Source organism: Eulemur rufifrons, chromosome 3, assembly GCF_041146395.1.
Source record: "Eulemur rufifrons isolate Redbay chromosome 3, OSU_ERuf_1, whole genome shotgun sequence".
In the NCBI taxonomy this organism is placed as follows: domain Eukaryota; kingdom Metazoa; phylum Chordata; class Mammalia; order Primates; family Lemuridae; genus Eulemur; species Eulemur rufifrons.
The window spans coordinates 10,835,320-10,850,725 of NC_090985.1; the positions used below are offsets into that span (position 1 = coordinate 10,835,320).

General features: G+C 52.8%; 1 protein-coding gene across 2 annotated transcripts in view; it reads left to right on the top strand.

The window, feature by feature from the left end:
• Positions 1-8,189, top strand: part of ST8SIA2 (ST8 alpha-N-acetyl-neuraminide alpha-2,8-sialyltransferase 2) — a 63,594-nt gene extending 55,405 nt beyond the window's left edge. For both annotated transcript variants that reach the window (XM_069465765.1, XM_069465766.1), the window contains one exon: positions 7,904-8,189. In XM_069465765.1, the coding sequence (XP_069321866.1) occupies positions 7,904-8,189 (286 nt within the window). The remainder of the gene's footprint in view (positions 1-7,903) is intronic.
• Positions 8,190-15,406: the final 7,217 nt, after the last annotated feature.

The window sequence follows — 15,406 nt, forward strand, 5'->3', positions numbered from 1 at the left end:
TTAAGCCCCAGGAAATGGTCTTGCTGGGCCTGTGGGGTCAGAGGTGATGCTTGGGCATGAGCAGCAATCTCTCTCCTCTCTGAGGGACCCACCCTGTCACAGGAAGAACCCCTGAGGTGACCAGCTACCTGGTTTTCCTCCTCACTTTTGGCAACTTGCTGTCTAGGATGGTATTTGCCTGCCCAACCTGGCAGCTGCCTAGAAAGATTTAAAATGAAGCCGGGCTCCTTCAGCTCTCCCGACAGTGCCCCCAAAGTGATCCACTGGCCTCTGCTTGCTAGTTTTCATTCATTGCTTCGCCGAATGAAATTAAGATTTGTGAAGTACCCACTTCTGGAGTTATACAGAAGCAGGAAGTCAGTCCACTTGTTTACAGAATTTTAAATTGTAGGGAAGGAAAAGACAAGCAAACAATTAATTACAGCGTTGCAGGAGGGGTTCTATGGTAGGGAAGAACAACATGCAGGACACAAAACCACCCAGGGAGGTCCAGGAGGCTTCCTACAGGCAATGACATCAAAGCTGAGACCTAAGAAGGGACTGCTAGCCAGGACCACGTGGGAGGTGTCCTGGAAGAAGCCAAGAGGTTGCTTATAGCAGTGTGGCTGTGCACACCAGGGTCTGGGAGAGATTTGCAGGCCCAGATCTCAAGAGCTTCACAGCTGGCCAGAGGCCATCAGATTTCATCCTGTGGCTTCCAGGGGTCATTGGAGAGTTTTCAGTGGCATGGTCTTATCTGAGGCTAGCCCTGCTGACTCGAGCGAGAGTGTTGGCTTGGGCAGGCCTGGAGGCCTGGGGGTCAGAAATCAGTCTCCAGCATCCCCATGGCTTGGCCAGCTCTTAACGACAGCCCCAGCCAGAGCCAGGCAGTCTCAACGCTGCAGCACCCCAGAGCCCTGAGCAGTGGTCCCCAAGAAAGGACAGCAGTGGGCCACGGGGGCCCAGGTGATGGCTGAGGCTGCTGATTCAGGGACAGGACACCAGCAGCCTGAGATCTCTGTCCCCAGCTCTGCTACTGCTCCTGTGCATAAAGCATCACCAAGTGTCCCCAGACAGCCACCTTGGAGGCAGTCCTGCTTTTTAAGGACATTATGAACTCTACCCCTGTGTTTTTAGTTTCTTGGAGAAGGTCCTCTTGGTCCCTTTTGCCAACAGCAGCAGCCACTGTTCTTGCCACGTACCCAGCCCAGGAGTCCAGCGAGAAGGACAAATGTGCTTTAGAGATGATTTTGGCAATCCCCATTGATTGCTGTCCATGCCCATAAAATACAGTGCTTAATCGTCATGGCAATTGGGGTAGCCAATCTGAAAAATAATTACTGCCTTCTTTGAGATTACTTTGCCTTCTAATTAAAATCTCAAGACTGGGATATTAAAGGTGCATTGTCAATACAGTGTCCCGGATGCATCCAGCTAACCTCGTTCAGGAAGGCAAAATTAATTAGTTTGTGTTTTAGCACCCAGCTGTTATCCTAAGGAAAGAAACAGTCTACAAGTCCGCCACGGACACAGTCTCTAAATTGGCCAGAGCAACTGAGGGGATATAAAGGAAATCGAGGGTGATTTGTTCCTGTATAACTCAGACAGCTTCTATTACAAGCTGCTCATTAAATGGCACTCCTGTGTCCCCGTCAGACGTCGCCCAGGAGTTCTTGTTTACCTGTGGAGGCAGAGGAGGAAATAAGCGGTCCGCCATGCCACTGAGCCCTGGATTCATTTGGAGCCTCACTGCTGTTAACACCTTTCCTGGTCAGCGATTCTGGGTGAAAAACCTGGCCCCGGATCCAAGGGGCTGGGCGTTTCTATTCCTGTCCCAGCTGGCCAGTTACAAAGCTGCACACACGGCTTTGTTCTTGCCTGCGTCTCTCCATTTTTCAATTCCACTGGAGTCCAACATTTGCTGAGTGCAACAGAAGTCAGGCTCATCAATTCTAGGCTGTGCTACAATAACACACCCTGAGACGCCAGTGCTTTAGCACAACAGAAGTTTATTTCTCACTCTTGCCAAATGTGATGTGAGTTGGCGGGGGCCCTCTTCCAATTGGCGATTCAGGAACCTAGGATTCTTCCGTCTTAGGTCGACACCATCATCACAGGCGGCTTTGAAGTTCTCCGCGGCAAGAGAAGAGAAAGTGGGAGAACTTGCCCTCGAAGAACATCAGCCAGGAAAGGGCACATTTCTTGTCATAGCCTGTGGGCCAGAACTGGTCGCGTGACCCCAGCCCTGTTACGAGGGATGCTGGGGGATGCAGGAGAGCGCGTACGGTATTTGCTGAGTGCAACTGTCTCCGCCGCGTGCTTTGAATACAGCCTCACTGAGCCAGATGCCTTTGAATCCTCCCACAAAAGGGTGTAAGGTGGGGTCCCTGCTCTTGGGGAGACCACAGTAGAGTTTTGTGTAGGAGACCCACTCACACAGCAATGAATGATCAGCCTGGGTTGCTAAGCACAGTCAGAGAAGCAGACACGAAGCATGATGATCAGATGGAGGTGATTAGCGCAGTCTGAGCTGGGGAGAAAAGGACAGAACAAAGGGAATATTTCCAGGAAGATGTGATGCATGTGCTTTCATTTTGGAGGGGAAAAATAAGAGTTCACCAAAGGGACACGTTGGGAAAGACAAGGAGGTGTAGCACGTGTCTGTGTAGCCTCAGAACCACCCATGAGCTACTTGGATGTCTCATCGCTGGTTAAATTCTTCTCTCCCTGTTTCCAGGCGTAGTGCTGATGGCCTGAAAAGGAATTCATTTTTGAGAGGCTTCCCCTGCTAAGGCCTTAACTATCAGAAAATAAACAAACCATTGTTTATTTGGCCAGTGTTAGGTCTCGTATTTGCTCATGGAGTGAGATGGTCTCACGCAGGGAGTGTCCCTGGGTAGCATCAGCTGGCAGCTGCAGCCAACATACTCCTGGTTCCAACCCTTCCCAGAATTGCCCTGGGGTGGAAAATGCCCAAGAACCAGGAGTCTTGGAAGCTGCATTTTATCCAGATCTGTCCACCCAGCTGCATGAGAAGCTTGTCTCTTCTCAAGCAAGCCCCTGGGACTCCCACATTTTCCTCTGGGAAATGAAAGAAAAGGACAAGTTCAATCCAGAAGGCCCACGGATTTACTACACAGACATGACCTATTTGATTCACCCAATACGGCTTTACCTGCTGGTTTTTTTTTTTTTTTTTTTTAATTGGTTTGTTAACATTTAAAAATTTGGAGAGTATGCATAAAAATCCAGATTTCTGATACTCAAAAAGATCAGAAGATCTGAGAGCACCATACTGGATAACAATAAAACTGGGTACCCACTGAGATGCCCCAGTCCCCACCACTCCCTACTGCCATGGCAACACTGAGGCCAGGTGTCGGTTTTCCTTACACGTGTCCCAAATGCCAGCTCACTCGGTTATATCCCCTGCCAGGCTGCTGAGCTACGTGAGTTCTCCAGGCCCAATTGTCTTTGAAACTCGATGACTATTCCTAACGCTTACTCTTTTTCTCTAAATATATCTCATCTTTGGGTTCTTTTGGCAGAACCACCTACCAGGCAGAAGAGAGCTTAGTCTTAGCTGCACATTTGAATTTCTGGGGGAGGGTGTAAAAATCTCAATGTCCAGGCTGCACCTGGGAGTGAGAGCCATGCATCTTAAAGCCCCAGGTGACGCCAGTATGCAACCTAGGTTGAGGACCTCTGCGTCAGAGCTGAAAATGCACTGCACTAGTTTAGGAGCAGGTGAGCTCCCCGCTGTGGGACATGGTTAAGCCCAGGTGGACAAGCACAATTTGCAGGGGTGTGTGGGAGGATCCCAACATCAGCTGCTCCCCTCTGGGATTTTTCTCCTGTTTGCGTCCCCCTTGCCTTCATCCCCCAGAGCTTTCCAAGCTCAGCTTAGCTCGGTTGAGCACAGACAGTGCTGAGGTGGCCTCAGCAAGGGCTCCTTATCCAACAAGCTCCAACCTCAGCATCAAGCATCCCCCAAGCCAGCGCTGTGCCTTCCACATTAGCTGGTGACTAGGCAGATGGCCACACGGTGCAGTCCCAGGACAATCACATTAGACCAGCCACATTCCCGGCTGCCCACGAATCTGCTGGGGCTGCAACACGAAGGGGAAAAAATATGGACTTGGAGCCAGAAGGCCTGAAGGGAAGCCCCGGTTCCACTCCTCGCCATCTGAGGGCCTTGCTCCGTCTTTCTGCCCTGTGCAGGGCCTGGGTCTGTGGTGCGTGTCAGGGTCGAGGACACCCTGTAAGTGCTGGGTAAGGGTAAGATGCTGACAGGGGGCTACTGGTGTTGGGCTCTGTCTCAGTCGGGTGACAGGGAGGGAGGGGAGGAGCCGTGTAGTGTGGGTAGGAAGGTTTGGAGAGAGAGAAAGGGGCATGAAATGAGCCGTCCAAACCAGACCTCACCTAGAGCTCAGAGCAGAGCTGAGATGGAGGCAGTTTTCTAATAACCCTGATCACAATACCGCCACTCGGAAACACACAGCAGCTACAGGCAGTACTTTTGGTGTCTTGGGGATTCTTTGGGGAGTGGCTCCCCAGTGTCAGCGTCCCAGCGGTGTTCCCTGGTCTGAAGCCGGGATGGCTGACGCTGGCTGCCCCTCACCCCAGCAGCAAGCATGTCCAGGGGCCGCTGTAGCCTGGCTCACCCCTCCTCCCTCAGAGGGAGACGGCAACGGGGCAGAAATGGTCGGTGCAAGCCCTCTGCGTCCTGGGCTGAGCAGTGAATACGGAAGGCAGATGCTCTGCTTCTGGTTTCTTCTAGCTCCAGGCCTCCCTGTGGCCAAAGAGAAGGGACCTCAGCACCATCGAGGGACACATCGGCAGAGCAGCAGGAAGTCTGGCCCAGACCCAGCCAGGGCTTCAGTGGGACACGCCACCCTTAGGCTGCCCCTCACATTTCCAGATCTTTTTCTTAGAGCCCAGTACCCGCCTGCCCCAACCCCCTCCCTACCCCATAGAAAATTGGCCACGGCCTCATGGAATCACAAATAGAAGAGGAAAAAAGAAAAACCAAGCGTACATGCAGGACCATTCACTTCAGCAGCCAGGCTTCTCCAGGCCCCGGCACAGAGACAGCAGGACTGGCAGCCGCTCAGGGGAAAGCCACGCGTGCACAACGCAGCCCTGCGAGACCACAGCCCAGGGAGGAGACTGGTGGGCAGGTGACCACAGCTGCCCAGAGGGACACACTCTGCACAGCCCAGAGACAGGACAAAAGCGCAAAGGAATCTCGGTCCGAGCCGCGATGGAGGAGGCCTGGGAAACAGCACGGCGCCGTGGGAGCTGCGGCCGTGCGTTCTGAGCAGGAGCACGGCGCGGTGAGAGCTGCAGACGGGGGTGGCAGGGGCCGGATCTTGCAGAGTTTATGTTCTGCACTACGGAGCTTGGATAGTACCTGGAGAGGGAGAGGTTTCAGAGAACTGCCTGGAGGGCTGCTAGGTGGAAGGCAATGGCCTAGCGAGCTGTCACATAGAGACCTCACCCCACAGGGAAGCAATGATGAAGAGCTGCAGTCAGCCCACAAACCCTTCACCCTGTTATTTTTCGATTGCATTGTGTTTGCAGTGACGGAGCCACTGTCCTCCTCTCTGCCTTTGTCCCTCCCTCTGAATCCCAGTTGGAAAATTCAGCTACCGGGAAGTTTCTTGGTCCAGACAGGATGAAATCGTAGCAAGTTCGAGGAAAGGGGTCTTCCAGTGACAGGCTTATGGAACAAGCGAGGGGCCGCTCAGGAGGCTCCTGATGTGCCCAGGAACCCCACCATCTGCCCCACTTCTGGCCATCTGGGACCACGGCCTCCATGAGCAATGTCGAAACAGAGGTTCAGCTCACCCCAGACTGACAATCCAGTTGGGGGCGGTGGAGATGCATTTTACTTTATCAAATATTACATGCTTTACTGAAATTATATGGCTTATTAGGAATCTTTAACCTTGTCTGACTCAGAAGCTAACACTTCCTCCAAATAAACAAATGAAAAGGATTTAAGGTGGACTCTCTGGAATGTTTTGGGCATTGCCTTTTTAAAGGAACCATTTTGCAAAAGGAAAGTAGTGTCTGAACCTGCACCTCCCCCCCACCCGCCAACCTTTTAGCTGAAAGCACTGAATAATATAAAACAGTTTCATCTTTCAGCAATATGTAAATGTTCTGTCTGGCATACGTTTACTTTTGGAAGGAATTTAATTGGTGTGTTTGATTCTAAAGTCATACGTGTTGCTGTGCAGTCACCAGGAGCTGCACCGGGCTGTACTTTGGCTGGGGATGGGTGTTTTCAGAGAGGCAGTTGGGAACATGCAGGATGGGGACTCACAGGGGTCATCTGAAGACAGGAAAATGTGGTCACTGTGGCAAGGAATTTGGGGTAAGGAATTACGCCTTTCTGCCAAGGTGTAAGTGTTGCTTTTAAAGGGATCCAGCCTAGGGAAAGTGGAAGCTTTTACTGGAAATAGAGAGGTTGGACCACACATCCCAGTGAGCTCTAAGTCCCTGTGGGAGAGCAGCCGTGATGGAAAGCAGGGATGCTGACAAAGGGAATGGACGTGTTCCCACTTCTGGAGAAACTTCTAGGTTGTCTTGGAATGTTGGAAACTGGAAGATATCTTGGAGATCATCTGGACTGTGCTTCATCATTGCATAAATGCGAAAAATTAGATTCAGCAGCGAGAAGTGACTTGCTCCAAAGCACACGGATTGTTGGTGACAGAACTTTCACTAAAACTCAAGTCTTCTGAATTATTTACCTCCTCCGTGCCTGTTTCCTCGTCTGGGAAATGGAGACGGTGCCTTCCTCACTGCACTCGTGTCTCAGACACACCTGACACCCTGCTCTCTCCAGTTCTCCATGCTTCCTCTCTTTGCCCTTCAGCGGATGCCTGGAGGCGGGGGGCGGGGGCTCTGTTTCAGAGGTGGGTACACCAAGATGTAGTGACGGGTGTTTAGAAGGAAAAGAGTAGGCAGAGCCCAGCCTCCCAGGGCAAACCATTGCATAGTGCCCTTCAGCCTCCTCCTCCTCCTCCTCCTCCCCCTCCTCCCCCTCCTCCCCCTCCTCCCCCTCCTCCCCCTCCTCCTCCTCCCCTCCTCCTCCTCCTCCTCCTCCTCCTCCTCCCCCCCTCCTCCTCCTCCTCCTCCTCCTCCCCCCCTCCTCCTCCTCCTCCTCCTCCTCCTCCTCCTCCTCCTCCTCCTCCTCCTCCTCCCCCCCCCCCCCCGGAGAGTCACCCGTGGTCAGAGACGGGCTACTGCATCGGAGGGTGGGTCTCCTGTAGGCAGGGACAGGAAAGAGATCTGAAGGTGCTCAAGCAGCAAGCGCGGAGTCAGGAATGGCAGTCTGCAAAGGGAAGCACAGCGGGACCCCTGAAAGGCAGCGCACCGTGCAAGAGCAGGTGCTTTATCAGGTCAGCAAAGCACTGCCGGAGGGCCAGCCCTGCCCACACCCCCGTGTGCACTGTGGCTCTCTAATTCTACAACTACACGGAGGGCCAGTAGGTGCAACTGGGACTATGTGGCCACAAAACCACAAATATTTATCATCTGGCCCTTGACAGAAAAAACTTGCCGACCCACGTCAAGGTGCCGCCCGTTTCTGCCTGGGTGACCTCGGGCAAGCCACTTTTTATCTCTGATCCCCATGTCTGCATCTGTATCCACGGACAGGCTTATTTTGAGAATTCCTTAAACTCATGTATGTAAAAGTACCCAGTCTGAGGAGTGGCTCAGCTGCTTAACCACTGGTGGTTTTCAGTCCCCTGCTAAGGGAACCAGGGATCAGTGGCTTGACTGGTCCCCAAGGCTCCTGGCGTGGCAGGAGGCAGGCTGCCAGGCAGGATAAAATCTCCCTCTTCCTGGAAAGGGTGATTCACAAACTTACGTTTCTTTTTTCCCTTTTTTTTTTTTTTTTTTTTTCCAGATATTGGCTGACCAACAAAGTCCACATCAAAAGACCCACCACTGGCCTGCTGATGTACACCCTGGCCACACGGTTCTGCAACCAGATCTACCTCTATGGCTTCTGGCCCTTTCCACTCGATCAGAACCAGAACCCTGTCAAATACCACTACTATGACAGCCTCAAGTACGGCTACACCTCCCAGGCCAGCCCCCACACCATGCCCTTGGAGTTCAAGGCCCTCAAGAGCCTGCACGAGCAGGGGGCTCTGAAACTGACTGTCGGCCAGTGCGACGGGGCCACGTAAGGTGGTCACCCTGCGGGACTCAGTGGCTCACATTTCCTGCCAGCTACACCACAGGCAGATGGGAGTCGGGGTGGCACAAGCAATAGAAAAAGCAGGCTAGTGGTTTTCTTTGTTAAAGTGTAAAACAGTGACCAGAATATATATATCTATACCTGCATATATATATTGACCTGAGTATTTATAACTGTGTGGTGTTCATCTAGCATTAGGCAGATAAGCCACAAGAAGAAGGTGTGGAGAACCCACCTGAACCAGACTGAGACTCAGTCCATCTTTGGGGGCCGAAGGACTTGACATGAAAAGAAGCTAGTCCCAAGACTTTGGATGACAAACTGCCTCCTGGGTTGGAGGGATCTTTGGGCTCATGGATTAGTGGAGCCACCTGTTGCCAGCTGCCCCGAGCCTCTGGGATGTACGGATTCTGGGTGAGCCAAGACCCAGAGGGGACACATGACCCAGCCTAAGGCGGGTGCTGTTCACAGAGGAGAGGGAGTTTAGAGAGTTCAACCGGGCAAAGGAGCACAAGGAAACCAACTGGCAGAGGCACCGTGAGAGTTGAGGGCCTTGTTCCACGAACTTAGAGTCTGACTGCCCAAGGGACAAACCGTGGTGTCACGTCTCAGACAGGCCTCCACAGCCACGGAGAGAAGGCTAGAGGAGACACGATGGACAGTCCATATCCTGGCTTAGCAAGAACCACCGAGAACTTTGGGCGAAACAGGAAGGTGGCACTAAGAGGTGGGGCGTTCCAAATCATGTTTTTGAAAAAAAATCGAGACCTCCTGCTAAGGGTTCGCTCTACTCCAGAATAAGGCAGAAGTGTGTCCAAAACACGGTGGTTGTGTTGGGTGTTCTTAAAAGTGACTTGAGTCTGTCGAGGAGGAAGAGACCCTGGGATTTCGCCTTCCAGGTCAGTCTCCCTCTCACCCTGTTAGAATGTCATGTGAGGGACTCTACTGTCCTCCTCTGCCACCAGGGAAGCCACAGCAAGAGCTTGAAAGGGCACTCTCAAGGTAAATGTCATCCTTCTTAAAATATACATGATCGCCTTTCTGGGTGCTTCCCAGAGCTGCAGAGTGTGAGACCTGAAAGAATGTTAAGCATCCAGCTTCATGTCTCTGCAACACTCTCTCTGTTTGCTTTCTGCATTCCGTACTCTGTGGGGCCGCAGCAGCCAGGCTGCTGTGTCAATGTCACTTTCTTGTCACCTTGCTATCCCGATGGTCACACTAGCCCACACCGTGCTCCAACTTTGCAGGGAGAGGTTCCAATGTCCACCCCGCACCCACCCACCCCCATCTTCCCACATCGGCAATGATTTTAGAATTTTGCAAAATCCTTTTTCTTTCCCTATTAAGGTTAATGTTTAAGACTTGAAAAAAACAAAACAAAAAAAAACCCAAAGCCAAATGCAGTTCCAAATACTGGACATAATCTGCTGGGGAAATCTGGGCTCGATGCCAATAACTTAGCGCTGGACGCACAGGTCACACCAGAGAAGCGTTAGCCAGCTCGATTTGTTAGATGCGTCCCCTCGCCTGATAAATAACAGTGTTTTAGAATGTATTTGAAAGATAAGTGAAAAACCACTATCTTGAAGGTGAAGAGAGTTAAGGGAAGTAATCAAGATCTGCTCCTAAGCGTAGGAGACCGGACGTAATTAATCAGCGGCAATTCAGAACACGACACTGGCGCTAAATTAAGGGCTGACAGGAAGCCCGTGGAGGCGGCCGAAGGAGACCCAGAACCATTAACCACACGCGACACTCCTGCCCAAAACCGTGACGGCCATACATCTCTGACTTTCCCCTCCTTGTTGCTTCAAGTCTGAGGTTTGGGATTTGCATTCTAAAATGAATATTTAAAAGAGCAAACAGCCCTAACAGCCTCCGTGGGAACTGAGTGGTTGCAGACTCCTCAGGAGCAGTGGAAATAACTTGAGTGTCGTACTTTACACCTCTCCAGAGTCTTTCATCCTGACGATCTCAAAGGTCCTAGAAGACGTTTAATTGCTAACGCTTGCAGTGCCCTGGGGAGCAGGTCGAATTTCTGGCAGGGTCTCGGTGGATTCCAGAAGGTCCCGTGGGGAGTCCTGAGGGGAGCCCAGATGGCAGGTTCTGAAGTCGGCCCCCAGCTCTGTCCAGCAGGACAGCACCCCACCACCCCCCACAGGGGGGTAAAGGACCAGAACTCTTCGGAGAACCAGAACACGGTTTTCTCTCTGTCCTGTCTTAGCTTCTGGTCCGTAAACTGAAACCGATGGGAGCTGGAGTGGAAGGAGCCCTTGCGACCTGCGCTCGGGCCCTGTCTGGAGGAAGGCTGGCGGCCCCAGGACAAGCCACACGTGCACTTTTGCCCAACTCAGCTGGAGTCCCGAGCTGCAACATGCCTTGGCCGCGATGGCAGGAGCTCCCGGGGCCTTGGCTCTCCCTGGCTTGCATCCTTCTCCATCTGGGCAGCACAGTCGGGAGGCCGCCTGGCCTTCCCTGCCTGTTACAGTCTCTGCCATGGGCCAGCTGGCCTTGGGTGGCCCGGGGAGTCACCCTGATCCAATGCCTTGTAGCTATAGCAGTCACGTTCCTGTCAGCCTCAGCCAAGAGGGTGCGTCCAAAATGAGATCTCCCCTCAAAATCTCCTGCTCGCTCTCCGCCCCCTTCATCTGCTTCCTCCCGTTTCAGAGGAAGCATCATCTGCACCCCCACCCCCTCCTGGCCCCCAGTTATGTTTCCTCTCACAGGCTTGGCCTCTCCTCTACCACCTGGTCCCCTCCCGCCACCAGCCACCAGCCTCCAGCCTCCAGTGTGTGTTCGTTCCACCCATCCTGGCTCCTGTAGCCTCTGCCCTCACCTCCTCTCACCTCCAGACCTGCACTGTCCTTACTTTCTGCCACCCCTTGGCTCCTGGCCCTGCAGGGAGCCGAGGCCCAGGGCCCCTCCTGAGCTCTGCACCTGGCCTGGCTCTACAACGACCTTCCTGGAGGCTCCTCTGCACCTCGGCACGCAGGATATCACATTCTCATGGTTTTTCTCCTCCCTTCCCGACCCCTCCTGGCCATGTATTTATTTATATATTTATTTATGTATTTATGATTTATTTATTGACACCCCTACCTTGATCTAGAAAGGAGTCAAGGCAGATCTGACCATTCCTTCCTTCTCTTCTCTTTGCCCTACAACATGGACATGCCTTGCATCAGCATCTTCTCCTTGGTCCCCCGACACTCTCCATCAGCAACCTCATGCCTGCCTCCCCACTCTCTAGGAGTGGCCCCTCTCGCAGCCCAGCCATCCCCCGGGCCCCAGGCTGGGATGACTCCTGCTTGGACACTCGCCCTGTCTGCTCTGGTGGCAACACCATAAGCTCAGCACCTCTGAAGCCAAGTGGATCATCTCTGCCTCCCCCTCCCCCACGATCCCTCCTTTGTCTCTTAGAAGACCTGTGGTCCCCTCAACCACCCAGGCTGAGACCCTAACGTCATCTTCAATCCTGTCCCACGGACTCCCTTGCTACTCCTTCCCACTAGCACCAACCTCGCTCTTTACTTGTCTCTTGGGCCAATTGACAGCAGTCCCCTCTCCCGGGTTTCCTCCATGCACGGTGACACATTCTCCAGCCATCCTGAACATGCACGGTGATTTGCATCTCCAGCCACTCACAAACCTTTCAAAGTTCCCCTGACCCGTGAACGAGTGTACGATTCTTCACCCTGACATTGCAGACCACCCAACATGGCCTCATTCTTCCTTTACACCCTACACTGGTCCGTCGAGAATAGCTATTCCCGGAAAGGGCGCCTGCATTTCCCTGTCTGTGCCTTTGGTCTTGCTGTTCCCGTCCCCTGGAATGCTCACGTTTGTCCCCTTCAAGGCCCATGCAGAGACCACGTCTTTCACGAAGCTCTCCCCGACCTACCAACCGCTGGGATCTCTCCCTCTGCTGAACCACCATAGCACTTTATTTGTACCTTTCTCATGGCACTTACCATATTCTGCCTTGTATTATAGTTATTTGTGCACTTGTCCTAGGACCGTTCTTAGACTGTAAGCTCGCCAAGGGCAGGGACTGTGTTTTGTTCATATGTATCCATCACCACACTAGGCGTGGTGCATAGCACACAGCAGTTGCTCAATAAATGTTTGTTGGATTAAATCCTAACGCCTGTAGAGGGCTTTATAGTTAATGAAATTGTTTTGCATTCATAATGTCACAAGAACCTCCGAAACATCATGTGGGTTGGGCCAAAGCAGAAAACATTGTCCCCATCGTATAGGTCATAAAACTGAGCCACAAACCTGCAGAAAGTTTCGAGGTCACTGCTAGAATTTTCACCCAGGTCTTCTCATCCTCACTCCAGGGCTTTTTCTGTTAATTGTTGTGGTTGGGTGGCTGCAAACTGGAAGGTGACCCTAAGCCTGGTGCCACAGGGCTGGGCACAGAGACTGGGCAAACCTCAGCGTGAACCTCAGCACATGTGCCCGTCAACACAGGGCCAAAATCTCGCTCCTTCCTGGGGGGGGACAAAAGCCATTTGGGTTTTATCAGGCCTGGGGAGTGGAGTGACAGGACCTCATCAGTCATTGCTCCTGCTGCTGTGGCAGGGTAAGAAACCATCCGGTCCAGATGGCAGAGAGACCGGCAGCTCCAAGGGGCTGCTGTTTGATAAATCTCTTCATGCCTAATTAAGGCTCCCTTCCAGAATGAACGGAACAGGGGTGTTTATTGATGCCAGTCAGATGGGACTCCAGACGTGCCTACTGCCTCATGAACGCCCTTAATGGCGTCCCCAACGACACAGACAGCCTGCCCCAGCCCCCTGGCTCTCACCAACGCTGCCGGGCGCCATCTCCTCCCATCATCATCCCCATTCTTCACTTCTTCTCCCCAGGGATCTCCTCTTGGCACCCACCAAGGGCAGGGCAAGCCCAGAGAGACAAATGGCAGCTTTCAGCTTGAGTCCCTGAGCCCTGACCCTGAGCGACGCTGTCAGATGGCAGGAAGGGATGGGTTGGGGAGCTCTATGGCACCCCTAGTGGAGGCAAAACACAAACAGGCTTCTGTGGTACAACAATGGGAGGTTTCCATGGTTACTGTCTACAAGCAATATTTTAGTTGTTTGGGGGCTTTATGATGGGGGTAATTTAATTTCTATCCTTAGCAGTCTGGGTGGGGCAGTTTCCACACACAGTGCACTGAGTCTGGATCCAGCCCCAGATCACAGTCTGTCCAGAGTCACCCTGGTTGCCCGTAGCCAAAGCCCAACAGAGCCACCCAGCAAGAACGCTAAAGATCCCATCTGCCTTTCTCAGTCTTCCTCACCACCTCCTCAGCCATCCCACCTTCCCCCCGAACCTGGAGTGGGAAATGGGGCTCCCAGAGGGTTCCAAGAACTGTGTCCAGAAAGACCTCAAATGCTCCAGCCATGACATTTTGAAATGTCAAAGTGACCTCTCAGAAACTGACCCAGTGCCAGCTGGGAGCAGCCAATCCCCAAGGAATTAATAGAAAAATGAGACCAGACAGCCAAGAAGTGGGAAAACTGCCACGTGGCCACGTGAACCCTGGCATGACGGGTCCATCCGGCCACAGGAGGAGCGCAGACTTGTAGGCATCGTACCAAGGTGAGCTAAGTGGGGACGCACAGGAAACGCCCCTTCAATTTAGTTTCAAGAGCCTTCATTTTCTAAAATGAGGCTGTAACGGTAGAGCTCCTGCACAAAGTCAGGGGAGGGTGGCCAGCCCATTAGAACCAGTGCTTAAGGGAAGGGGGATGTTGCAGGGAGACCACTCTGGGGTGAGCTGTTTTGCTAACGACAGCAGCTAGGATTGCACTCTCTCACCCCAGCAGCCAAGGTGGCGTGAATATAACTCACTGTAATAACAAGGGTGGGACGGGTTGCTTGGCTGTGTCTTGCGCTCTGGGCAAGAGCTCTGGGATGAACACCAGACGATCTGGACGCCTGCCACTCAAGAACCTAGGCGACACGGATGAGGCTGCGAGGCTCTGGTGTTTTCCCATCTGTGAAATGGAAAGGACACCTACCCACCTCCTTTACCAAGTTATTGCGAAGATGCAAAAATAGGATGGGGTAGATAGAGAAATTGGGGTGGGGGCAGTGGGGAGGCTCAGTGCTCTAGAGCACATGAAATGTGTCCAGCTGTGAGTTCTCAGGATTCTGCCTGTCCAACATCAGATCGAGTCATTGCCCTGCTTAAACCCATCCGCGGCTTTCCTTCACCCTTGCCGGAAACTTCTGAGCCTCTTACCATGGCTTATAAGGTCTTGAACCCTCCTCCCTCTGGGTCTCTGTTATTTTGATCTCAGGACCTTTGCACTTGCTGTTCCCTCTGCCTGGAAAGCTGCTTCCCAGCCCCTTGCATGCGGTTCCTCATCTTTCAAGCTTCAAATTGAATGTCACCTCCTGGGGAGTCCGTTTCTGGTCTCCCTCAGCTAATTACTTTCTATTACATACCACATTATCCTGCTAGGTGGTCTTCATAAACTATCTACATTATCTCATTTATTTTGCAATTTCTCAACCCCAAGCAGCTTTATAAAAGATCCCAAATGCTCAGGCCACACTCCAGACAAGTTTAATCAACATCTCTGGAAGCTGATCACGGACCTCCTCCCAGCACACAACCAGGACTGAGAAACACTGATATATTCGCTCGCTTGTTTAGCGTCTGCTTGCCCTTCTAGGATATTCCAGGGGGACTTGTTTTCCACAAGGGTCACCTGTGCCCTGGGAGGTGGCAGTGGCCATTCTCCAAGGTAACTGTTAAGGACTCTGGGGTGCTGGCAACAGAATGGCAATGTGACCATGCCCCTGGCCCTCTCAATAGGCACAGACTGGCTTTGAATGTCCCACGGGTGGCACTTTTCCCTTGCGGCCTCAGGTGATGTCCAGTGTTTGTACCCCTTTAGCTGAGCTGGTGGGCGGAGTTTTTCCAGTTGGACCCGCTCAGAGAACTTCACGACTCTCGCTACTCTCACCTTACACAGGAGGCTCGGCCTGACCTGGGCGGGCATGAGAACCCCACCCCCACCCCAAAGACCTTTACCAGCCCAGCTGCACATTGGAACCACGGGGGGGGGGGGGGGGGGGGGGGGAGGGGAAGCGGCTTTAAAAGCCCCTGAAACCTGGAGGTTTTGATGCCATTGGTCTGGGTGTGGCCCAGGCATCTCTAGAAGCTCCCCAAGGTGGTGCTGAGGTGCA